General features: G+C 41.2%; 2 protein-coding genes across 4 annotated transcripts; both read left to right on the forward strand.

Annotated features, from left to right (window-relative positions):
* The first annotated feature begins 974 nt into the window (after window positions 1–974).
* Window positions 975–23,348, forward strand: LOC133444745 (proprotein convertase subtilisin/kexin type 5). 3 transcript variants are annotated; one of them, XM_061722627.1, is made up of 16 exons: window positions 975–1,358; window positions 3,818–4,021; window positions 4,104–4,172; window positions 4,333–4,375; window positions 6,949–7,094; window positions 7,755–7,949; window positions 11,070–11,156; window positions 11,249–11,447; window positions 11,546–11,769; window positions 12,677–12,919; window positions 17,076–17,321; window positions 18,348–18,543; window positions 18,661–18,866; window positions 18,994–19,094; window positions 21,016–21,187; window positions 21,818–23,348. In XM_061722627.1, exons 1-16 carry the CDS (start codon window positions 1,175–1,177, stop codon window positions 22,198–22,200), a joined length of 2,898 nt encoding a protein of 965 aa, XP_061578611.1. In that variant the 5' UTR covers window positions 975–1,174; the 3' UTR covers window positions 22,201–23,348. The 3 variants fall into 3 exon arrangements, with proteins under 3 accessions (XP_061578611.1, XP_061578612.1, XP_061578613.1); XM_061722628.1 differs by having other exon boundaries at window positions 4,336–4,375; XM_061722629.1 differs by lacking the exon at window positions 11,070–11,156.
* A 158-nt stretch (window positions 23,349–23,506) lies between these two features.
* Window positions 23,507–25,112, forward strand: gcnt3 (glucosaminyl (N-acetyl) transferase 3, mucin type). The gene has a single exon (XM_061722630.1). It carries the CDS (start codon window positions 23,656–23,658, stop codon window positions 24,985–24,987), a length of 1,332 nt encoding a protein of 443 aa, XP_061578614.1. The 5' UTR covers window positions 23,507–23,655; the 3' UTR covers window positions 24,988–25,112.
* Window positions 25,113–25,723: the final 611 nt, after the last annotated feature.

Below are 25,723 nucleotides of genomic sequence, written 5' to 3' on the forward strand. Positions count from 1 at the left end.
AAAGGGGTACTTAATGCTGCTCAAATTATTATCATTACTATGTTTTTTGGCTTCAGTTTTGTTAAATAATGGCATGGTGAAAAAATGTATGTTTTTCTTTGATTACATCTATCCTAAATGTCTTCTGGGGAAAGATGTGGCACATCTGAAACAGGTGCCTAACCCATCAGAAGATTTTTTAATTATGTTTATGCACAAAAACAATTAAAAGTAGGGGTACCAACTTTTGCATGACTGCAGCCTATAATATTGGTCCACAGTTAATTTTTAGCTATCGATATTTGTGTCTCAGACTTGGTAAGACTATGTTTTATAAAAGCTCATAATGAAATACCGGATCTGTAAATGTGCAACAAAACGTTTGTGCAATGACACCATCATTAAATTCCTTCAGATGCAACTTGTTCTCTCAAATCCCAAGGAAAGAGTAAAGGGGTACTTAATGCTGCTCAAATTATTATCATTACTATGTTTTTTGGCTTCAGTTTTGTTAAATAATGGCATGGTGAAAAAATGTATGTTTTTGTTTGATTACATCTATCCTAAATGTCTTCTGGGGAAAGATGTGGCACATCTGAAACAGTTGCCCAACCCATCAGAAGATTTTTTAATTATGTTTAAGCACAAAAACAATTAAAAGTAGGGGTACCAACTTTTGCATGACTACAGCCTATAATATTGGTCCACAGTTCATTTATACCTATCGATATTTGTGTCTCAGACTTGGTGAGACTATGTTTTATAAAAGCTCATAATGAAATACCGGATCTGGAAATGTGCAACAAAACGTTTGCGCAATGACACACCATCATTAAATTCCTTCAGATAGGTCGGGGTCTTGGTGTTAAATCTGAAACAGCGCAGTGTTAACGTGTAACTATTGCAGGCGCAGTGTTTTTTTGCTAAATTGAATGAGAAAGTGTGCGTGTCTATTCGCTGGTGCGGCTGTGGGTGTTCTCCCAGGATCACTTACTAAATGCTCACCGCGGTCACCTCTCATCTCATTGTCCAGCGCTTCACTTGAGCGAACAGGTCCAGCAAGTTATTTCTGGCTCGGCTTCCCAGAGCCGCACGTATCGATCTGCCAGCGCGCACCTGCCGCACGGACGCTGCGTCTCTGTCGCCTCGGGCTCCAAGCGCCTCACAATCCCACTTTTTACGGACAGTCGCGGCCATGAGGTCTTTATTAACGACGGTCCTCATCTTCCTGGTGTGGTGTGTCGGACTGAGTGGATGTAAACCCTCGACGGCCTGTCCGAGCGGACAGTTTGCGCTTAAAACCCAGTGCGTCCTCTGTCATCCCACCTGCTCCGAGTGCGACGGGCACGAGCTGTTTGAATGCACTACCTGTGGAGTTTGTGAGTATTTTTCTTTTTTATATACCAGCAATGGAACACATCATGAGAAATAATTGAATGGCATTTCCAAATAAGAAAGGAGATTACAAGTGTTTTAAATGTGGTAGACTTTATACAGCTATTTATGCTTTTTTCTTCAATTGCATTTTTTGTAATTTGTCTTGCATTCTCAGGATTTTCCCTTGTATTTAAAGTAGTGCAGTAAATAGTAGCTACGCCTCTCTTTTATTTGTGTTTTTGGCCCCTTGGATGCCAGCTTGTAACAAAGCCATTCAGCCTCATTAATCCCACAAAAAGGGAGGATTTTTGTTCGACGGTTACCAAAGCGAAGCGTTTCAGGAGCTTTTGTACCGGACAAGGCGCATTCCGCTCTGGTTAACGTTTACTCCTGTTAAACATTCAAAGATTGACTAAGGATGTGATTTGTTTTTCTGCCACAGAGGCACCTTTGAAACGGGCTTAAAAAAAATGAAGGTGTGATCATTTTCCTTTGCACTTTTCAGTGTAATCTGATCACATCAGAATGGGCCCTTTGTTAATCAGAGAGAGAGAGAGAAATATCCCCTTAGGCTAGAAGTAGGCTATTGCTGTTGCAGTTCACTGGGCTTAACCTGTAAGTGTTTTGTTGTCGCTCAAAAAACAAATCCCGTCACCACGGCCATGCATGGGTTTGTACTAAACCTCTGTGAGATAGATCATCTTTGTTTTTTGCTCTTTCTCTGTGCACACTGTAGGTGAGTCTGTGGTGGGAGGCTGTGAAAGGCTGCAGCTTGCAATCTCTGTCCTGCCCATGAATCATGAGTTCATATTCTCACCCATCTCTGGTGCAGTGATGCTGTAGACAATGGTGTAACTTGTTTCCTTCCAGAGATGCCTTAGGTACTACAGCTCAGCGAGGCCAGAGGCAGGTGGAAGAGTGTTAATTATTAGGACCACAACAGGACTGAGTCGGCCTAATGTTCTCATCTTTTCTTGATTACTTTTATTTGGAGGATCACTGGTAAAGAAAGGGTCTCGGTGTGTGACTTAGTTGTGGCATCTATAGCCTTTTGGATATGTTTTCTACTCACCTATTTAAACAGTTCCTAGTGCGTCCTGTTATTTTTCCTCCCTCTCATGATATTGCTTCACATTTTTATTCAACTGTGACACTTTAAAAGATAGTCTTTTGTGCTCCTTTCTTTAAAAGACGACACATTTCATCAGTTTGACTTGCTTTGGTCACAATTACACAATTACCATTAAAACCTACTTTCACCCCTTCTCTTTATGGCAGCAGGTTGCAGGGAGTGGAGATATGCAGCCACTCATCTTGACTCCACCCTTCTCCTTCTGCAGAGAGTGCTTCTTTTTTTTTTGGAAATTGGAGTTAGAACTTTGTGTCACCCACTTCAGAGGAACAGAGAGTACAGCATGATGTGAACTTGGGTGGAGGAAAAGAAAGGAAAGGCTTTATAATTCAGAGCTGGGTCTGTGATGGCTGGGGAATCTGGATGACACCTATTCAGACTTCGGCTGCCAAAAACTAAATGAGAGGATTGTGTCATGTCTTCAGTAGTGATTTTTTTTCCCATGCTCTCACAGAAAAATGTATTTTTTTTCATAATATGTCCCCTTTGAGTATGTCTTTTTCACTTGCAGAGGACAACTAACAGCAGGAAAGGAAGTAGAGCCATTTTCTTTTTCATGAAACCTTTTTTTTAAAGCAGTAAGTAGATCACATCAAAAGCTTTAAAAGCAAAAAACAAAAAAAAAACCCTTGCAATATTAAACACCACATATATCATAGCCAATCAGGAGCAAAATAGCCAGTCATTACTCTAAAACGCATCTGAAATGAGCTTTTGTGTGATTTTCTCCTCAAGACTCAGGCAACTTAGCAGCTAACTCCGAAAAAACAGAAACATACTTAAATGCCCTGTTTCAGTTCAGTGCAGCCGCTGGAGACAGATGAAAGGAAGTGTCTCTTTGGAACAAAGACAAAAACGTCCGGTTCTTTTTGAAGAGCTGAAGGTCTGTAGATAAGGCGTGAGCAGAGCCAGAAGAGCTTCATAGCGGCAAATATATGCCAGTGATTGAATCTGTGGGAGGACAAATCAGAATATCCATTCCGAGCGTGGAGTGTGTGCAGTGGTTTGTTTGGTTTTCCAGGTTTGTGATTAGCCTCAGCCGCCATGGTGGACTGTATCCAATGCATGTTAGTACTGAAGTGATGCATGCCTGTAAATGACATTGGCATAGTCCAACAAATACATTAAAGTAGTAACAAGTCTCTTTTTGGCCTTAGAGGAAAGAGTCTCGCGAGGGGGGGGGGGCAGTTTTAACTTCATCTCTTTATTTATTAATATTAATGTCCAAATGCTGAATGTGAGACGTGTATTAGTGAGCATCATCAAAAGGAGACAGAATCATCAAAATCCCTATGACAAGCCCCCTATCCTCCTCCTCCTCCTTCTCAGATGAAGATGGACAGGAGCGTTTCCTCCACCAAGGTCGCTGTCGGACACACTGCCCCAGGGGATTTTATCCTGACAGGGGTCAGTATGACTGCAAGCCCTGCATAGCCAATTGTGAACTCTGCGCAGATGGGAACATATGTGCCAAATGTCGGGAACACTACCAGCTCCAGAATGGGGTCTGTCAACCCTCACTGTGCCACGCAGGTAAATGTGAGCCAGAGTCTAAATGTAGGCTTGTGATTTGAGGGAAAGATGTGAACTGTTCTGGGTTTTTTTTGGGTTGCAGGGCAGGTGCAGGACCCCGATACAGGAGAGTGCATTAACTGTGAGATGGGCTGCAAAACGTGTTCTACAGGTAAACGTGCATCTTGTGCGAGACCCACAGAGCAGTCTGTTGTTCCCATTATGTAAAGAGGATCAGTGACGTATATTAAAACCCTGGTGATGGTAGTGCACAGTGCCGTTCGCTTCTTCCTCGGAATTCTAATTAATCACCTTTTCTCCTTCGTACCCAGAAGACCCAGAGATCTGCAACAGCTGTGTTCAAGGTTACTTTCTGTGAGTCCTTTTCCTGTTTTATTGTTATCTTTTAATGCATAGCCTTTTATATTTTGCCTTTTTTTCCCTTCTACTATAAAATTCAATGTATGTTTCTGCTTTAATTAATCTCTTTAGATGTTCAAAAACTCAGCACAGTTTAATTTATCAGAACCCTTTTTATCAGTTCGGTTGTTTTTTTTTTTGTTAGTGGTTTAATTTAAAATATATTTAACAGCCAATCACACACAATACTAATACTCATATGAAATGGCAAATTTAATTAGTTTATAATTAATTTGACTAATGGTATTTTTCTTAAACAGAACAAAGAGAAAAGTTGACTTCAGAAATAATTCGCCACCACTCGTCTCTGTTTAATGCAGTGTAATGCATTCCACAACACAAATACAGATATTGCTTCTTCACAGTGTTGTGAATATGAATTATGTTGCAAAAAATAAGCGTAACCTCCAACCGGCAGTGTAATTCTTATGTTTACTGGCACTGCATTGTTAGAACAGGAGCTTGGTGTATCAATATTCAGTATGCATTCCCTTCAAACTGGCTTACTTATGCTTCGCCCTAAGAGGAAATTTCCCCTGGATATCTGTTTTCTCAGCTTATCCCTTGAGCCCAGTGACCAATACGGGTTATAAAGCGAGAACAGACCTCCAATTGTGTACCTGTTCCCCAAGTCTAGGCCTCCTGGTTTTGTGTGAGTCAGGTTATCCTCCATTCTCAGTCACAAACTGCCACCTGAGCCTTGATCCGAGCTCAGCGGAGACCAGACGGGGTATGTTACGAGGTATAAGAAGGAAGAACAGAGAGAACGTATGCAGTAAGTGGAAAGGGAGGACGGTATGTGACAAAACAAGGTGTACCTTCCTGACTTCGCTAACCACTTACATGAATCACAGCAGTTAAGATTTGAAGGGAGACTCGCCACTTATCTGCACTCGCCTCCTTGCAGAGATACGCAGAGATAGTCCGTCTTTCTCTGTTCATGTAGGCGTGTAACCTTTATTTTAAAAGCAATGGTTTTAGAGATTTAAAATGACATATGTTCTCTCTAATTCTGCTAGCCGCAGCTCTTATTACATCTCCTACCATGTGTAACGAAAATTGAACACTATTATAGTATGAGGCCGTCAAAATCTGGAGAAACTGTCTACTTCAGGTCGACAGTTGAGAACTTCCTCGCGGAGATGGAAAATACTAAAGATGGACAGTTTTGGCACAGTTGGGAATCCTTGGGGGTCAATGTTGCTCTTGCGTAAAATGCTATGCATTGGAAATAATAACAGCATGATGAATGCTTAGCATTTGTTGGCATTTACCTACCTCCCAAGGTGCCAAGCAAATACAACCAAAGTGGGCAAAAGTAAGTGCGGTTAAACATCCTCAAAGTAAATGAGCTGATCCAAACCCTTATTTCCTCTGGGTCTTTTTTTCTACACCTTTATAGACCCTCTACGGCATAGTTTCACTCATGTCTACAAAAAATCATGCAAGAAAGGGCCTAAATGAAAATTTGCAGTGGAAAATGCAAATGCACTCCCTTGGAAAGTATAGTCTAATATTTGCACAGAGGGATTCTTGTGCAGAGTGCCGTGTCCCAGCCTGAGACAGATCCTGGCCTCCATCAGCTGCTATTGTAAGTGAGTTGATGGATGCAGTGTGGCGCCTGCAGCTGTTCTCTCTCAAACAGCCGCCGCATCTTAGCGCCAAATCCAAGGCAACGCAGTAGGAAGTGCAGCCTGGGCTGTCAGCGGTCAGATCCTCCCGTGGAGGAAGGTGGAGGAACAGGCAGCTGAGGATTTCGTATTACATAAGTTTGTGGCTAATTGCCTCATGGTCCATTTCATTTACAGCACAGTCTTTTTCGCTTTAATAATTCACTTGTGACTTCAGTGCAGCTCAAAATCTCAACATGGTTTCAACATTTTTAGGTCAGCCTTCTTATGTTTTATAACTCATTTAGGTCCCAGGGGGCTGGTGGGGCTCTTTAATGACAAAAATCGCCTCTGGACTCAGGGAAACAAATAAATATCCATTAACATTGAGTCTTTAAAGAAGATTAGAACCACAGCAAAGTGGAACAAAGGCAGTCAACCTGATACTTTCTCCTCTCTCTGGCCTTTTTTTTTTCCTCATCCTGTTGTTTGACTGAATGCACCTTTTTGGTCGAGGAGTGCATTGAAGTCAACAATGCCGTTGCAGGTGTGCTGCGGTCTGATGCAGGGTTGAAATGGCGGGTTTCCATTTGTCGAGCCTCAGACTAATGTGGGCAGAAGCTGCCTGATACAGTAGACTCCCTCCCTCTCTCTCGCTGCAAAGCTTTGGGAATGCCATTAAACCACATTTGCTTTCGGCAGCTTTTTGATTTTAAGTAGTTTCATTGTGCCTGTTTGATTTAAGCAAAAACAAAACAAAACAAAAAAAAATCTATCAGTCAAGCAATCACTGCTTTAGACACACCTGGACCAAGCTTCTTCTAAACAAATTATTTCCTTCTGTGGAATTTAAATCCGTAGTTTGCATATTGATACTGTGAAAAGTATATCTTTTTTAAAACGAGCTTTCCCCTGCAGCTTTCGACACCAGTGTCGCAGACACTGCCCTCAGAGCACGTACGAGGACCACGGCAGAGGAGTTTGTGTGTCCTGTCCAGCACCATGTGAAGACTGCAGGAGCGACACACACTGCTTTGCCTGCCAGCCTGGTTACTTCCTTACCGGTACTAGTAGCAAAAATAACATAATGTCCTTTATTGCTATTGTGCGGAAGACTGCAAATGCCTATGCTAAAAGAGCATAATCCATCTTTCTGTCTGAAATTCTGTCTTTTTATCTATCAGTCAGTGTGAGTGCATTTATTTTTATTTTTTGTCAATTTTTGCTTCAAGCAGATGACGACACTTTAGCGCCGACAGTCTTCATTTGGATTGCAAATCATGTTTGTGTCAGCAAATCTGAAAGAAAAGATATGCAAATATATAGCCAATGCAAACAGCAAAGTTGGATTATGTCGTTCTTTATTGGCAGCAGAGGAAAACTGTGTTGGGATTGTCAAATAAAATCGGATTATTAATAAAGATCAGCAAGCACATGCTGTCACATTCATGGGCGCGTGAGTGTAGGTTGTCAGTTGGGGTCTATAATGTGTATATAGTCCCTACCGTCTCTAGCCACAGATCCAGGTTCAGAGAAATCCAGGTCATTTCTTTGGGCTTTTGCAGCCGGGTGGAGTCCTGGGAGGACAAAAACAGAGAAGATAAACACTAGTGGACTTAGATGGGTTTTTTTAATGGATAAAGGGCTGTATTGAAGCTTGAATAGTGTGATTATTAGATAAGATTTAATAAGATGATTACCCTTGTGTGTCTCTGCCACATCAGGAGAAGCGTGCATGAAACAGTGTCCAGAGAAAACCTTCAGCGACACCAGTGGGTGGCGCTGTCAGCCGTGTCACGGCTCGTGTCAGGCGTGCCATGGAGCTCGTTCAGCAGACTGTGACCTTTGTTCCGGTGGGAATCTTCCTGTTCACGGGCAGTGCCCCCAGGTTAACTGCCCGCCCGGACAATACTTTGATGGTAAGCGGAGCGACTAAAGCAAAGTTTTTGCTGCTTATTGTGGTTTAGGGGAAAAAAATGTACAGAAGAAAAATACAAAACACAAACACAAAACTTGTGTATTTCCACACCACATCCCGACAGAGACGTACTCCGGACACATCGGCTGTGCTGAGGCAGACGTTGAAAGAAAGGCTTAAGGAATTAAGTCCAGATTCAGGGAATAAACACTGGTGCATTCCAGTTCTCTCAAATTCAAATACAAGCTGAGCGCGATGCATAATGATGATCAAACATCAAAACAAATCTGTCCTGATCCAATTAGTACCAATTTTTTTCTTTTTTTTTTTTTAAAAGGCATCATCCGTGCAAGAAAGGCTCGTGTGAAGTCACCTACCAGGCTCCAAAACAAACAATTCATTCTGATCAGGACATTTTGTGACATGCAACCACAGAGAGAATACAAGATCAATGGTATCTTTCCTTCAGCTCTCATCGTCAGTGCTTTTATGTGGCTTTGGCCGCAGAGGTCCGCTAAACATAAATATGCAATTCAGGTGAATAATAAGGACTGCTTGATGGCAAGGCACTACGAAAAGGCTCATCAGAGCAATTATTTCTCTGTAGAATAAAAGATCCATGCCCTATGTGGGGCTACTGTACGTAGGAATATCTTTGAAATGGAAATTGGAAGTCATGAAATATCCGGGCCATTACAAAAAAATAGACTACTGACCCATTTGGTAATTTATTCATGTATTTTGCATGTTTGTGAACTAATATTTGGTGTTCTTAAAAAAAATTGCATTTATAAGCCAAGGTTGTATTTTGTTGCATGTCTTTTTTTTATCTGCCTCCTTTTGGTCTTCTCTGGATATGTGATCTTAAAAATGTCTCATCACATGCCAGACCAGCCAGTGGGTGGGGTTATACACTCCTGGTGCAGCTCTTTCCACTGAACATGATAAAGTGAGCATATACACATGTAAACCTTTTATAGTCATTTTTATTTTTACCTCAAAAAGACACGTGGATATTTCTTGTCCAACTTGGCTGTGGCTCTTTATTCTCTTTTATTCCTAATGAAAAAATGTTTATCCCTCTCCCCTGTGTGACAGTAGTTAGTACAGTCTCCCATTTGGGATCCTGCTCTTGGTTTAGAGCAGTTTAGAAAGTTAAAATGACAACAAAAGGCCCCTGTGCATCACGTGTCTGGCTCTTCGTGAGCTCTACCTCTGGTTTCTCGCTCAGCGAGGCAGAGAAGCAGAGCTCCTTTGTAATTGATCATGCACTATCACCTCAGCTTCAACGCTTTCTTCTTTTATTTACAGGACATTCATACACCTGTCACGTAGCCAAGTATTGTATGTTTCTCAATGCCCTCCCCCCCCCAAACTCAAACCTTTTTGTTGCCTCTTAAAAATGATAAACCAGCACACTACATTTGCAATTCACTATGCTTTTATGATAATAACAGATCTTTCCATTTATAGTGGCGGCAGACGATGTAAGTGGAAAGATCCTTTCAAGTTTTCCAAAGTGTACGTGTGAAGCTCATCCTACTCATTTTATTAAAATTAAACGGCAACCATTGAGGCTCCGTATGTAGGAAAACCGGGCTTCAAAACAGTCTTTAGAAACCAACGGGTCACGTGACCTAAAGCTTGTTTGTTTCATACAGTCTGTTGTTTGAATGCTGCCGCTGTCATGATGAGGCGATGCTTGGCCTCTGTAGTGTCCTCTGCTGGTAGTTGTGAATAAGTAGTTCAGTCCCTCTTTGAAGATTTCAGAAATGTTTCTTTCTCATACATTTAGTGTCATTTCGTTACATCCTGATTAGAGAGCTGCACTGGCTTTCTGCACACTTCTGTCGGTACTTTGTGTGTTACCCGTTTATCAGACCAAGGAGGTCTGGTGGTGGTTTTTGAGTATTTTCCACAAGTAGCATTTTTTGGGCAGTTTATGAACTGTAAAATGTTCTCATCTTTTTTTGTTTTTAAATTTACGCCTCAGAGATTTACACTGTCTCAAGACGATTACAGGATTATTTTGGAATAAAAATGATCACAAGGGGGGCATGTCTTCTTAATTGGTTCTAATGAATTCGGTGTACTATAATCTATTTTAAGCAACAATGGTAGAAGAAGGATGCACGAGGACTCAGTTGTGGTCTCACAACCCATTTGGCACATTTCAGACATATTTTGAAGAAATAAACTTCCTCAAATCATATTCTACCTATAGCCCTCGCTGATTAGTACGACGGAGTATTAGGGCCAAACTAAGACAAAAAAAATGGAAATTACGAGAATAAAGTCATAATAATATGAGAATAAAGTCGTAAAATTACGAGAATAAAGTCATAATAATATGAGAATAAAGTCGTAAAATTACGAGAATAAAGTCTTAATATTACGAGAATAAAGTGGTAATATTACGAGAATAAAGTCGTAATACTAAATAAATTATAAATATATAAATATAACTTCAAAAGATGCTCAATATTCCTAATTTTAACACAGAGAGAAGTTGCTCTTCCTGTTAAAGTTCTCATAAATTATATTCTAATAATATTACAACTTTATTCTCATAATATTACGACTTTTTTCTCCATAAATTGCGACTTTATTCTCATAATATTACGACTTTATTCTCATAATATTACAACTTTATTCTCGCAACATTATGACTTTATTCTCGTAATTTTACGACTTTATTCTCATTATATTATGACTTTATTCTCGTAATTTCCAATTTAATTTTTTTTTCTTAGTTTGGCCCTAATACTCCGTCGTAGATTAGTCTGTCGACTGATGAGGAAAAAAATGTTAAAAGAACTGAAAAGATATTATCAGCATTGTACGGAATAAACTTTAATGGTTTCCATTGTGCAAACCTCAGTGTTATCCACCCTATTTTTTTTTCATATCATGAGCAAACTCTTTTTAAACATAATAGATATATTTTGTCAAAAAAACACAGATCCACTGAGAATAGCTAATAGCACATACTGATCACTTCCAATCAGCGGTGTCTTCGATTAAAACTGGGTAAACTGATTCGTCTTTTTTCTGGAGTTATGGAAAGCAAACAACAAACAAACCATTGAACAAATGGCTTTCTTCATTGCTCCAACTCTAGGCAAATATAATGAATGCCGCACATGTGATGCATCCTGCAAAACCTGCTTTGGCCCCCAGGCACTCGATTGCTCCTCGTGTTTCAAAGGTACAATATTGACGGTTCTTCGCCTCTGCAATGAAATACGATCTTCCTGGATTATTTATTGTGCTTTGCTTATGGGTAATTATGTGTCACAGGCTATTTTCTGGACCAGGACAGTGCCTGTGTAGAGCAGTGTTCATCCGGCTCCTATGCGAACCTTGCCACTCAGCTGTGTGAGGACTGCTCGCCCAACTGTGAGGAGTGTGTGGGCAGCGGTGATAACTGTATCAGCTGCTCCAAAGGCAGTGACGAACTCTTTCTCCACCAGGGACGTTGTTGGTCAAATTGCCCGGAGTAAGTATTACCTGTGGACAAATCCATTTAAAAAAGTGGTCTTATTTGCTACTATTCCTCTTTATATTCAACCAGTCGTCTCCTGACTTTTCTTTCAGAGGTTTCTTTGAGACTTCAGAGGCGTCATGTGAAGCCTGCGACAGCTCCTGTCTCACTTGTGATGAGACAAAATCCCAGTGTCTGTCCTGCACCGATGGCCACTACTTAGAGAGTGGTTCATGCAGGCTGAACTGTTCCCTACAGACGTACCCTGCTGCTGATGGCACCTGCAGACGTTGTCCTCCGCACTGTGAGGTTTGCTCGGACGACAGGACCTGTTTCAGTGAGTTATCTACAAATGGAGGCCAAAAAATGCTTGATGAGAGAAATGAGAGAAAAGATTCCTTACTCTCTTACATTTCCAGTTTGTGTTATAACCTTTTCACCCTTGCTGCTAGGGATGGGTGGTGTGGACTAAAAAATGTATCACAATAATTTCGGGCATTTATCCCGATAACGATAAAAATGACGATAAAAAAAAAATACCAATTCAACTCCACCTTTGTAACTATAAATCTATCACCACATTCAGTATTTGGAGCCCCCAAAACACTGCTCTAAAAGAATACTAAATGCTACTAAACTACACCAATTAAATTGAATTAATAAAAACAATTAAATTAGTACACCTGTACTGCAAAACTGGAATGACTCAAATGAAACAAGTTTGAAATGTAAGAACAGATTTATTCAAACTGCATGGCTTAAAGTGGGATAACAGTGCAAACAGCAAAAGTACCATTGTACTTCAAGTTTTCTTGCTTATAAAATCACAAAGTAGAGAAAAATACAACCTGATAAATAAAGAAACAGGACAAATAAATAAAAGCCATCCTTTGCACTCACTGTTTTTTTTGCAGACTCTGCATATAATAGATGATGTTTGTTCCTCGTCTCTCTTTTTAAATCCAAAACAGTTCCAGATAACGGAGCTGGAGCCTCGTTTAACAACGAGCTCCTCGCTCTCAGATCCGCCTTCTGCCATGTTTGTTAAGACTGATTTATGGTTCCGCGTTAAATCGACGCAGAGCCTACGGCGATTTAACGCAGAACCATAAATCAGCACAAAAACGCCATCAACGGGAATTTATCGTTTTTACCGCGAGATGACAAATTCTTGGGAATTTTTTTGACGGTTTATCGTGAACGGTAAAATATCGCCCATTACTACTTGCTGCATGTCATTTCAGAATGCACTTTCCTGTATTTGATGCTGAACGGCGTGTGTGAGGCTACCTGTCCCATGGGCTACTACGAGGACATGGACGAGGGCCGCTGCGGTCAGTGCCACCCAACCTGCACCAGCTGCTCAGGACCTTTAGCGGATGACTGTGAGACCTGCTCAACGTTCAGTCCCAAGCTCTACAAGGGTGCCTGCCTGGAGGACTGCCCTGCTGGGACTTACTATGAGATGGCAGCTACGGAGTGTCAAGGTGAGCCTCCGGATTCATGGATTTGACTTTATTTGGATTTGTTGATTTTTCCACCAAGGTTCTGCTGCCATCAAGGGGGGATTCCCACTAAATATGCATATATTGACAATTTATCACTGTCACAATAATAATGTGCAATGTCAACATCGCTGAAGGCTGTTTGGAGTGCACTAAATGGTAGTTCATTGTATTTTCAAGTACTGTGGATTTGCACTCTCTGTGTCAGTAACGTCACTGGCGGTTCTAGGATTTTTCTGAAACAGGGGCCATTATGGGGCCAAATGTAACCTTCAGGGGCCAACAGTATTACCAACATTTTCATCCAGAAATAGCGCTGCTTGACTGAACATCAATTGGCAACAATGCAATAAGCATTATCCAGCAGGTGGCGGCAAAACATGTTGACTGACTGAAAAAACAGGAAACATGCATCAAGATGACTTGCCATGCCAAAAGGCTGTGACATCCAGTGTTTTATATCTATGGCTGGAGTGTCCATCAACTATACACTAGGTTACGTCCCTGAATACTTGATTCCCTGCCGTTGAGCATCTTATGGACTATGAAACAGCACTCTGGTCTGTGGAATTAGTGTGAAATTACTGTGGACTGTTTGCCACAAGGCTGGGACTCATTCTTGAACCAATTTGATTCCCATCATAGTCTGACTAAATTTATTTACCCATCAAAGCCTTATTATAAACCATTTTTCTATTCAAAATGCCATAGGATCTTACCAATGTATTTATTTTAATACATAAAACACAAATAAAAACTAGATCCATATGGCATCATTATCATTACCTACAGGTATTACAGCAAAAATTGAACATACTTAACTATATAGGCTACTTAATATTTGTAAATTACCAAGTCTACTTCTTGTATTTTTTAGCAGCTGTAGGCATTTGGGTACTAAAACAAGTTAGAATCGGTAGAACCTTAAACTGCTTTTATCCTCTTTACAATCTCAATGAATACCGTTTCCTGAACAATACATTGTACTCAGGGCTATGAATTAACTTTTTTCTTCATCACTAGCCACGTTTGGCTGGTAGATGTTAATTGTACTAGCCGAACATACAATCACTATCAGTCAAAGTGTGTAAACTTTCTTTTCTACCAGCCAAACTGAATTTAACCAGCATTTGGCCGTGTTAATTGGTTGGCTGGTGTTAATTTAGAGCGCTGTTAGTACTGTTTGTGGCCATCTGGTTTGGCCTTATCTGCTATCGTTTTTACTCTGGCCTGGTGAAGAATGACTTGGACTAGTAGACTGGTACTGAAGTTGTTGTTGACCGTTGGCGCTGGTGCCTGCAAACTTGTGCTGCTATCTTCCTGACTTTAAGGCTTTCTTTTGATAAGAAACTGAGCAATTCCCTGCGTCTTTCTTCTCATGCTCTCTGTCTCAATACCCGACAAACGCGACAGTTTATGATAAACAGAGAAAATATGAATCTCTAAATCTTTGAACAATCAGGTCAAAGTGCTATCCTACCAACCCAATTGCAATTTAAGGCTGGATTATGGTTCTGCGTTAAATCGATGCCGAGCAGGTTGCGCCGCAATGAGCACCCCACGCCGTGCCCCACGCCGTGCCTGATGCGCACCTCCCAAAAATTGTAACTTCGCGTCAAGAGGTCACAGACCAACGCAGACCGAGAGGGCTGTGATTGGTTTGCTTGGTAGCAACGCATTTCTGGTTCCGGTTCCTGAAGCAGTCGTGAACTTTCAGCGCTCTTTTCTTTGCGTGTGTGTGATTTTTTTTTTTTTTGCACAATAGTTGTCCTTATCTCTTTGATTCACTGTGACCGGAAAAGTCGGATAAACCATTCAGGAAAAAAAAATGCACCCCCCTAGCGCTCGCGGGGGGTATTGCACCGCGGCGAAATGGAGTGATGGAGAAGTCCGGAGGGTTCACAACGGCGCCACGGCAGCGGCGTGTGCTCTGCGTTGGTGTAGCGCAGAACCATAATCCAAGCTTTAATTGTTATGGATTTCTTTCTTTGAACCCAAGCGCACGACACCAGACAGGGTTAAACTTAGCCAAAAACAAGGCGTAGTTTAATTTTAAACCAAAAAAACTCCCACAGGAGATCCACAGAGACGTACAAAAAAAACCTCCTTACTCAAAAAGGAACACAAACCCTCTGGAAAGTCACTGGAAAATCACCAGGCACACAGCAACAAGCAAACAACTAAATAAACAAAACAAACACGACGAACTCACCTTGAGCTACTGGCAGTCCCGCTCTTTAACTTCTCCCATAGATGAGCTGACGAGCTGCAGCAGAGCGCTCCACAGGAGCGCTCCAGGCTCGTCCTCGTAGCCGAGCGCTCCGCCGCGGAGAACAGCCTAGCTGACCAAGCCCTAACACTAATGTAGCTAACAAGTGCGGTTGGTAATTTTATAAGCCAACAGTTTTAATGTTGGCTAGTTACAGTTTAGTTTAATACAAACCTAAACTTTACTGTACAAAATCAGCAAGAACATTTAACTCACCAAAAGACGTTGTTGCCGTGTAGTTTGAAGTTCAATGTCTTCGTCGCTGACTGGCAGAATTTAACATCATCCTCTTTCTTTGGAAGCAGAATGAAAACGCAATCCTTACGTTACGTTCAGCCTGCCACAAATATTTTAAAAGGAAGTGAACCTTCCCTCCAAATCAAACTGTCCAATAACGTCTACCATAATCTGTTTGTCCCACCTAGAGTGCACCGAGCTGTTTCTTCCTCTATTCAGTTGTATTGACGCAACAGGCGCACTGCCACCAACAGTTTGGGGTGGAACTGCAGCTTGCCCGTTGATTGACAGAACAGGGGCACTTCAGGTTGGGCCTCTGCCCCCATGCCCCCCCCCCAGATCCGCCCCTGAGTAACATAGCCGGGCGATGAGATGTGTCCTCACTCAACTAAATGCCCACCTCTGATTGAGATGTGAGTGGATGAGATGCCAAAGCATGTTAGGGGGGGTTGTGATGACAGAAAAGACGAGAAGGGACAAGAAAGAAAACATCCAACTAACAAGGGATGTTTTCTACAGATTTGCAGAAAATCTTTAAAGATCATAACACCATCCATCCATCCATTCATCCATCCTCCCTTTTATAGAAGCTGCTGGAGCCTTATCCCAGCACAATACGGGAAAAATTCTGCACCAACCACATAATCAAAAGATTTCCAAAAACAATAAATAAATATAATTGTATACAAGAAAAAAAATTGTAAATGTTTTCTAAAATGATCAAGAGACTGTTTTAACATTTTTCTAAGTTGATTTATTACAGACTATGTGCAATGCTTTTCTAATCAATGTAGTGTTGTTGTTGGAATATAAGTAATAAAGTTCCTTTTTTTTCCTTTTTCTTTTTTTTTATATCTTCAAAAGCTATTTACTGACTGGGGCCTCTGTTAGCAGCAAAGCCATTAACATCATGCACAGCGGACCCAACATAGTCCGTGTGCAGCTGAGCCTGGTTCAGGTCTTGGCCTGTGGCCTCATCCTGTGTCCTTCCCGACTTCCTGTTCCTTCATTGTCAATAACTAGACCCACAGATTAAGACAGAAATGGAAAGACCGTCACTAACCGGATATTTTGCATAACTGCATTTTTTGGAGGAGCAACCGTACTGGTTAAACCACCACAGTCTCTCCTCCTCGACAGCAACGTTTGCATCCAAGTTGCTTTAGGAGTCATTAGCAGAGAGCTTCAGATACTTGTTCCAGTGAACTGTAAATCTTTATTCACTGTGTTCACTGGCAGTATATTAAGTTAAAAGGGTTCTTGTCGTGTTTTCAGTTAGATGGATTTATCTATAGCTGCGACTTACATTTATCTGACCACATTTTCTTCAACTCTTTTAAATCCTTCAATAAATCAGGAGCATCGCAGAAGAAGTCCAAGACCTCACACGTGAATAAAGCAGCTGATGACAGAACCTTTTTTTTTCTTTTTCCTCAGCAAACTTGAAATGCTGGATTTTTTTTATTGTAATAACTAATGGTGCATTTACAAATACTTATGTAATACTCCATAGATATAGTTTTTACTTAAATTGAAACCATTTATAGCTGAAACATAACTGTGACTTCATCCTCTTTGATAAATGCTGTAAGGTGAGATTTTAAAGACACATTTTAACTTCATTATCTGCAGAGTGCCACCAGACATGCATGAGGTGCACTGGTCCAGATCCAAACCAGTGCACCCAGTGCGAGAAGGGACTTGTGCTGGATCCAAACACATTACTCTGCGGTGTGACGGGTGATACAGCCTGTCCACCACGAACCTACCTACACGACGACCAGTTCACGTGCATGGGTTGCCACCGGCACTGCCACTCTTGCGAGGGGCCGGGCGACGACGAGTGCCAGACCTGCGCCGTCCCCAGATACCTTCACAGTGAGCAGTTTCCACTAATGTTTCACTGCATAACAGAGCTGCTTTAGTCTTTGCAGTTATGTAATGCCCATTGCACATTTTGACAACTCTCTGCATCATTTTGACTTAATTCATTAATTGATCCCCAGAGGGAATTCACAATTCAACTTTTACTGAATAGATTTGCAGTTTTTAACAATAGAGCTGATCACCAATGGGAGGAAAACATAAGCCTAAAGTCATAATTTGATCATGAAGTTTCACTAACAAAGTTGAGGTAATAAAAGTTAAATATCAACTCATTTGAATATTATTGAACTATAAGAACTAAGAAAGTACAGTAAAGTAAAGTAATAAAACATCCTGAAATCGACCGTTCATGTCCATGGTTACTACACCCACACAGATACCGACAGACAAAAAATACAACCACTTCAAATAAAGATAAAGATCAGAGATAACTATCATAACATCAGATCTCTTTATTCCTCACCAGAATATCCTTGTCATGGGACCTGTCCATGTCATACAAGTATACCTACAAAGTCCTTAAAAAAAAAGGATAAATAATGCAATGATGTGAACGTCTCTTAAAAGCCACATTTAAGTGAAAATAGTACAAATATAATGTAAAGATAAAATGAAAAATGTAGAAGTTTGTGAAATACATGAATTCAGATTGAAATAATGCAATTTTAGCCCAGATTTATTTGTAAGTATTGTAGTAAATAGGTTTCATTCATTTCTTTTAAAATTTGTTAAATGTCAAGCTAATTTTTATGATTTTACTACAACCCGTAGTTTCCTTCGTTTGTCCGTTCATTATTTGTGTTTGAGTTGAACCTCAACATTTTGGAAACGCGTTATTTTAAAGCTAGTTTTACTTTTATCGCTCTGAGCTACTGATAATGCCTCTCTTCGATTGCAAGGCTTTGAATGACTACTTCTCAACTTTGCAGGTGGAACTTTCATGAATCTTTAATAAGAGGAGAAAAGGAAATCATTTGAAAAGTTATTTACTGTATCTCTCTGTGTGCGATTTCCCAGACAGCACCTGTGCGAGTGAGTGTCCAGCTGGGGAGTACGCCACGAGGCAGGAAGCTGATGGACAGGAGCTGGGCTTCTGTTTGCCATGTGACCATGTCTGCTCCACTTGTACTGGAGCATCACCTAGAGATTGCCTGACTTGCTCTGCGGGATACCTGCGACTCTTTCAGCTCTGTGTCACTCACTGTCCCACCGGGTACAGAACTTGTGACTTGGACACGTCTTAGTAGCTGTGGATCATTTTGTCATTTTCCATTTACAAATAATACAATTGTTTATTAAATGTTCTCGCTTGATTTCTATGTTTCATCAGGTATTACAGAGAAGACTCGTATTGTCAGAAATGTGACGAGTCCTGTGAGCTGTGTACGGGACCAGGACCTGAGTCGTGCAGGACCTGTCCAGCTCCTCTTCTGGAGCTCCAGGGCACCAAGCTGTGTGTTAAGCGGTGCCCTCACCGCTTTTATCAGCTCAACAGCATCTGCAAACAGTGCCACATCAGCTGTCAAACCTGCACAGGTATTTGTCCTTCTTAAAGAAAAAACACAAGCCTCACCATCTGTAGTACTGTTTATCTTTCCAGTGTGTCAATATTGGATATTCAATTTTGAGTTTTGCGCAATGGTAATATGAGTGTTTCCTGCAGACTCCTCGCCTCAGGGCTGCGTGACATGCGACTGGGGCAGCACTTTAAAGGACAAAGTTTGCTATCCGCGTTGTGAGGAAGGACATTACTTTTCTGAGGAGGTGCGCTATGATGCTGTTAAAACTGTGATTTCTTTATGATTCTGCATAAATATGACGTGATGAACATCAAAATGACACCTGGACAAACCAGAAGGCTGTTGTGGAAAAGGGTGGGATTGAAATCTGTTTGGATGGATGGATGGATGGATGGATGGATGGATGGATGGATGGATGGATGGATGGATGGATGGATGGATGGATGGATGGATGGATGGATGGATGGATGGATGGATGGATGGATGGATGGATGGATGGATGGATGGATGGATGGATGGATGGACGGACGGACGGATGGATGCATGGATAGACGGACGGACGGACGGATACTTTAATGATCCTGAAAGGGAAATTCAAGAAAAGTCATCTGACAGTGTAGCGTGACGTGTCCCCGTTATCAACTGGTGTTATTGAGGCGTGACCATCCTGTCAAAGGTGATAGGGTGGTCACGCCTCCAGTCATACTGGAAAAGTCATCAGATGACTTTTTCTGAGGAAGTCCATGTCAAAAAGATCAACCCTTCATCGATCTTGTATTCTTGCAGTCCATAATATTGAGGAAAATAAATGGATAGAAAAAATAAATCAGATGACAAACTATTGGACAGTTGGGAGTGTAGCAGTGAGAAAGGCATGGCTGAACCCTCCCAAACTCACCATATAGGTGTTTGCAGTTTATTTACGTCTTATCTGATGACATCATATGAAGTGCTGGGAAACAACACAGGTGAATTCCCAAAGTAGGCAGGCTGGACGGAAACTAAGCTAACAGCTTGGTGTTGGGATACAGAGGTGGATTGCACTGTTCTTAACAAGCACTGCAGTTTTGTTCAATTTAATAACAATAATAATAATAATAATAATAATAATAATAATAATAATAATAATAATAATAATAATAATAATAATAATAATAATAATAATAATAATAATAATAATAATAATAATGAGGAGGTTTTATATAGCGGTTTTTCAAAAAAATACTCAGATGCTTTACAAGACAACAGACAAACAACAAGACGCACTTAAACAACACAAAATGGAGTGGGGCTATTGTTGTAAACTGTAGGCAAGTGTTTTAAAGTTTACTTAAGAGTGCAAGTTTCTGATATGAGTTCCAGAGGGTGGAGGCAGCAATGGAGAAGGCTGCCCCCAAGGCTGTTGGTGAGGTAGAGTTGAGTGTCTTTGGTGTAACTGTGGAATCGAAGTCCAAGTGGAAGCATGTACAGGATTAACAGGAGGGGACCAAGCACCGAGCCTTGAGGGACTCCGTTAGTGATAGGTAAGATGTGGGAGGTGCAGTTGTTGATGGATATGAAGTGAGATCTGATGTAAACCAGGAGAGAGCCGAACCAGAGATGCAGATGTTCTGGAGACGGTGGAGGGGAATGGAGTGGTCAATGGTGTCAAAGGCTGCAGAGAAGTCCAAGAGGAGGAGGATAGAGAGGGGACCAGAGTCTGAGGCAAGAAGGAGGTTATTTGTGACTTGGAGCTGATTGGAAAGGAGGTGATATTGAAGTTGAGACGCGACTAAGCGCTCTACAATTTTAGCGAGAAGGGAAGGTTGGCGATAGGACGAAAGTTGTTGGGATTCTCTGGATCCAGGCCAAACTTACACTTAACCCTCCTTCTCATAATAAAGGAAGGATATCTAACATCAAAATACATGTCAAGAGAAAGTGAGCTATGCATAAAGACAACTTTTACAAACTGAACTATCAAACTATGCTTGTGTAATTATTTAGGTTAAAAAAAGCACAAAAAATAAAGGTAAATCTTCTGACAACACAGTATGTACTTATGCAGAACCCATTAGATTTGAAATGATTAATTTAGTTTTACAGTATTTACCCAGCGACAGATGGTTAAGAAGGCCCACTTTTATGTGTGTGGCACATGAATGTGTGCTTCTGTTCATGTGCAGGAAATGTGTGAGCCTTGTGACGTCTCCTGCAGGCACTGCAATGGTCCCAGACCTGACCAGTGTCTGACCTGTCACCGAGATTTCTCTCTTCATGCTGTTGGAAACCGCTGCGCCCGCTGCTGCCAGGCTGGAAAGAACGACACCAGCTGCTGTGTTTGCGACAGCCACTCAGGTGAATATACAACTCATCAGAAACAACCGTGGACTGTTTAGATCAGGGGTCGGCAACCCAAAAAGTTGAAAGAGCCATATTGGTCCAAAAACACAAAAAACAAATATGTCTGGAGCCGCAAAAAATGAAAAGTCTTGTATCAGCCTTAGAATGAAGACAACACATGCTGCATGTATCTATATTAGTTATAACTGGGGGAAGATTTTTTTTTCATTATGCACTTCCAGAAAAAAGTCAATTTCGAGAAAAAAAGTCGAAATGTCAAGATTAATGTTGAAATACAATCTTGAGAAAAAAGTCGAAATGTCGAGAAAAAAGTTGAAATGTCGAGAAAAAAGTTGAAATGTCGAGATTAATGTTGAAGTACAATCTCGAGAAAAAGTCACAATTTTGAGGTAAAAGTCGAAATGTCGAGATTAAAAAGGAAAGGAAAAAGGAAGAAAAAAAGAGAAAAAAAGGAAAAAAAGAAGAAAAAAGGAAAAAAAAGATCAAACATGTTTGAAAATGCTCCAGAGAGCCACTAGGGCGGCGCTAAAGAGCTGAATGCGGCTCTAGAGCCGCGGGTTGCCGACCCCTCGTTTAGAGGGAACACCCTGCTACAGGCATTATTTTTTCCCCCCCTTCTTCTAGCACTATGTGTGGAACCCCCTCAATCGAAGTCAGGAGACAGCCAGGAGACGGACTTGACCATGTCCTCCGCAGCTCTGAAGCACACCTCTGCTGCCTTGCCCATCGCCATGCTGGTGGCAGTGGGGCTGGCCCTGGCCGTGTTCGGGCTGATCAAGGCCCACGCCAGGAGAAGACTTTGCTGGAACCAGAGCTACGAGAGACTGAGTGGCAGCGCCAACGTCAACATGCCCCATGGTGTGCCCGAGCCAGATAGCGGAGACGAGGTAGATGTAGTTTACACCACTAGAGGTGGATCGGTATACCGCCGCTACAGCTTCATGCACGAGCAAGACACAGACGCAGACCAGGATGTGGACGAGAACTCTCGTCTCAGTCACTCTTAAATGAGCAAAGACCAGAGCGTACATTGGCTGACTTTATTTTTGACGACTCTCAAGGGCTTGAAATAAGGCAACTGAATGTCCTTTTTCTTTTTGCTCTTGAAGGCGATCGCTTCAAACTGAGGATGCCGTCTGGATGGAAGGTGAAACATCTTCAGGAACAAAAGAAAAGGAAGTTCATTTGTCCGGTTTCAAACCTTTGAGAGTTATCAGAACCTGGATGACTGAGAGTCTGCACCAGCGTAGTACATTCTTGATGCTCAGTATCAGGACAGATAGAATTACAAGTATTTAGTCAGTGTCTTGATGAGCTGGTAGTGGTATTCTGATTTGTTTTTGAATGCTTGTAAGTTGAAGATTATGTTTTGTTTTGTGTTTTTTTTTTTTCCAACAAAGTGCCTGTATCTGTATAATTTGCATGTGTGGGGAAGCAATGACAGATAAGCTACGTACAGTATGCTGGTATGATGCTGATTCTCAGTCATCCAGTCCCTGGTGATCCAAAGTGCTTAAATAGAGCGCACCCGGACTTATTTTCCTGTTCTTGAAGACATTTCACCACTTGTCTGAAAGACGTCTTCAGTTGTCATGAACTGGTGAGGAATTTAAGGCTCATATAAGTGGATATTGCATTCTGACATAAAAAGATATAAGCACTGAAATCTTCAATTGATTTATTGTTTTCCCCCTTTTCCTCCATTCTTCCTTTTATATACGTCTTGCTACAGTATGGTGTCATTGTTTTCACATTTTTGTGGATCATTTTGTTGGTGAAGGAACATTATTTCATTTTCTTCACACACGTGTTGACCAATGGAAGATGCTATGCACATATTTGCTTTGACTGTTTTTCTTTTCCCCTTTCACCTCCTTATCTTGCAAAGAAATATGAGTAAATAAAAAAAACAACATATTTTTCCTATTATTTTTTAAGGGTAGCATATCTGAAGATAAGGGACAGTGTTTTGAGCACATCATTAACATTTAAGCCTGAAACTCCCAGTGGCATCCTGTTTAACGAACTTCAGACTGCGTATATTTGTGTAAAAGTGTATGTATCTTATTTTTTTAACTTCATATTAAAGAGGTGTTTGTGAATCAGCTGATTGCATAGTAAGTGAAAACTGGTTTGTTGTAATATATTAAAAGAGAGAAAATAAAATCTTTACTTAACCTTACTATGTCATGAAGCAGCACACTTTTACACAAGAACATCTGTCCCGATAACGCTTCTTTTTATAATCGCATCGAATCTGCAAACAATACAAAAGTTAAACATCCAACAGGATCTGCAATCAGTCAGATCCTCCTGAAAACTCCTTCAAGTGAGTCATTACAGCTTCCTTTCATACTTTCCTAAGACACACCTCCTCAGGTGGGAACTTTATTTTACACAATGAGGCACTGCAGCGGCTCCTTCAGACTACAAGCTACGGTGAGGGCTGAGTCACCCGAAGCATGAGAATGATTTCTACAACGGTGATGAGAGGTCGGATGTCGTCCAGGATCGTCTCCCTCTCTCTACTCCTGGGTGCACTCCTGTCTTTTGCTTTTTGGAAAATCAATTTTAAAAGAGAGTCATCCTCTGATCTCAAAATACCGCATCAGTTCTCTGTTGACCTGCCTGGCTGTTTGGCTATCATCACTGGAAAAGTAATGGGCAAGGAAACGGACTTAGAAGGGCTTCTAGCTGCCAGGAGGAAGCAGAATATTCTTTCTGAGGACTTCTACCTCAATGTGACGAAGGACTGCCCTGCTTTTATTAAAAGAAGAGGTTTCATTTCAGTGCCTCTTAGTGAGGAGGAGAATGATTTCCCCATCGCCTACTCCATGGTGATCCATGAGAAGATCGAGATGTTCGAGCGACTCCTGCGAGCTGTTTACGCTCCTCAGAATATCTACTGCGTGCATGTAGACCAGAAATCCTCTCCGGACTTTCAGAGTGCCGTGAAAGCCATCGTTTCCTGCTTTCCAAATGTATTCATAGCCAGTAAGTTAGAAAGAGTTGTATACGCCTCATGGTCCAGAGTACAGGCAGATCTGAACTGCATGAGCGATCTGCTGGACTCTCCTGTCCCTTGGAAGTACCTGCTCAACACCTGTGGGACAGACTTCCCCGTCAAAACGAACAGAGAGATGGTGATGACGCTGAAGGCCCTCAATGGTAGAAACAGCATGGAAACTGAAGCCACCAACGGCTACAAGAAAGGTCGCTGGCAGTACCATCACAATGTCACGGACTCGGTCACCCGGACGGATGTGAAGAAGAGTCCTCCGCCCATCTCAAGTCCCATGTTCTCAGGTAATGCCTACATTGTGGCGTCAAGAGCCTTCGTGGAGCATGTGAAGCAGGACAAAGAGGTGCAGACTCTAATGGAGTGGGAGAAGGACACATACAGCCCCGACGAGCATTTGTGGGCCACTCTGCAGAGGATGCCCTCTGTTCCTGGATCGGTGCCTGCTAACGGCAAGTTTGACGTGCCAGACATGCAGGCCTTTGCCCGCGCGGTGAAGTGGTCTTACTTAGAAGGAGACGTTAACAAAGGAGCCCCCTACAACCCGTGCACGGGGACCCACAGGAGGGCCGTCTGCGTGTATGGAGCTGGGGACCTCTTGTGGCTCCTCAGGCAACAGCACCTCTTTGCAAACAAGTTTGATCCAGAAGTCGATGACGTTGCCATCAGGTGCTTAGAGTCAGTTCTGCGCTTTAAAGCTTTAAGCCATGGTGCCAAGTCAAGAGGTTCAAATTTTAGGAACCAAGTTAATCCAGTAGAAAAGGCCTTCTTCTGAGACGCCTCACTGTTATACGCATACATATTTACAGGACTGTGTCAGAAAATTAGAATATTGTGATAAAGTTCTTTATTTTCTGTAATGCAATTAAAAAAACAAAAATGCCATACATTCTGGATTCATTACAAATCAACTGAAATATTGCAAGCCTTTTATTATTTTAATATTGCTGATTATGGCATACAGTTTAAGATTAAGATTCCCAGAATATTCTAAGTTTTTGAGGATATTTGAGTTTTCTTAAGCAGTAAGCCATGATCAGCAATATTAAAATAATAAAAGGCTTGCAATATTTCAGTTGATTTGTAATGAATCCAGAATGTATGACATTTTTGCATTACAGAAAATAAAGGACTTTATCACAATATTCTAATTTTCTGAGACAGTCCTGTGTATATATATATATATATATATATATATATATATATATATATATATATATATATATATATGACTGTAGACATTGTCTCATTACCCATCCATACTACTGTCAAGGTGTTGTAAACGTTTTCAAGTCATCAAAAACTTTCAATGCTTCTATGATTTCAGTGAAATCTCTTTTTTGTGTGTTTGTCTAATCCAGTGCTCTCTTAGGGGAAGATATTTATATCTCTTTAGTAACTTAAACTTGCACATTTGAACAATAAATGCTTCATATTTTGATGTCATGTTTTTGACTGAATATGTTCTGAGGTTTTGAATTAAATTTACCTGCATTATGGACGATATTGTC

This window comes from Cololabis saira, chromosome 5 (genome assembly GCF_033807715.1).
Source record: "Cololabis saira isolate AMF1-May2022 chromosome 5, fColSai1.1, whole genome shotgun sequence".
NCBI lineage: Eukaryota > Metazoa > Chordata > Actinopteri > Beloniformes > Belonidae > Cololabis > Cololabis saira.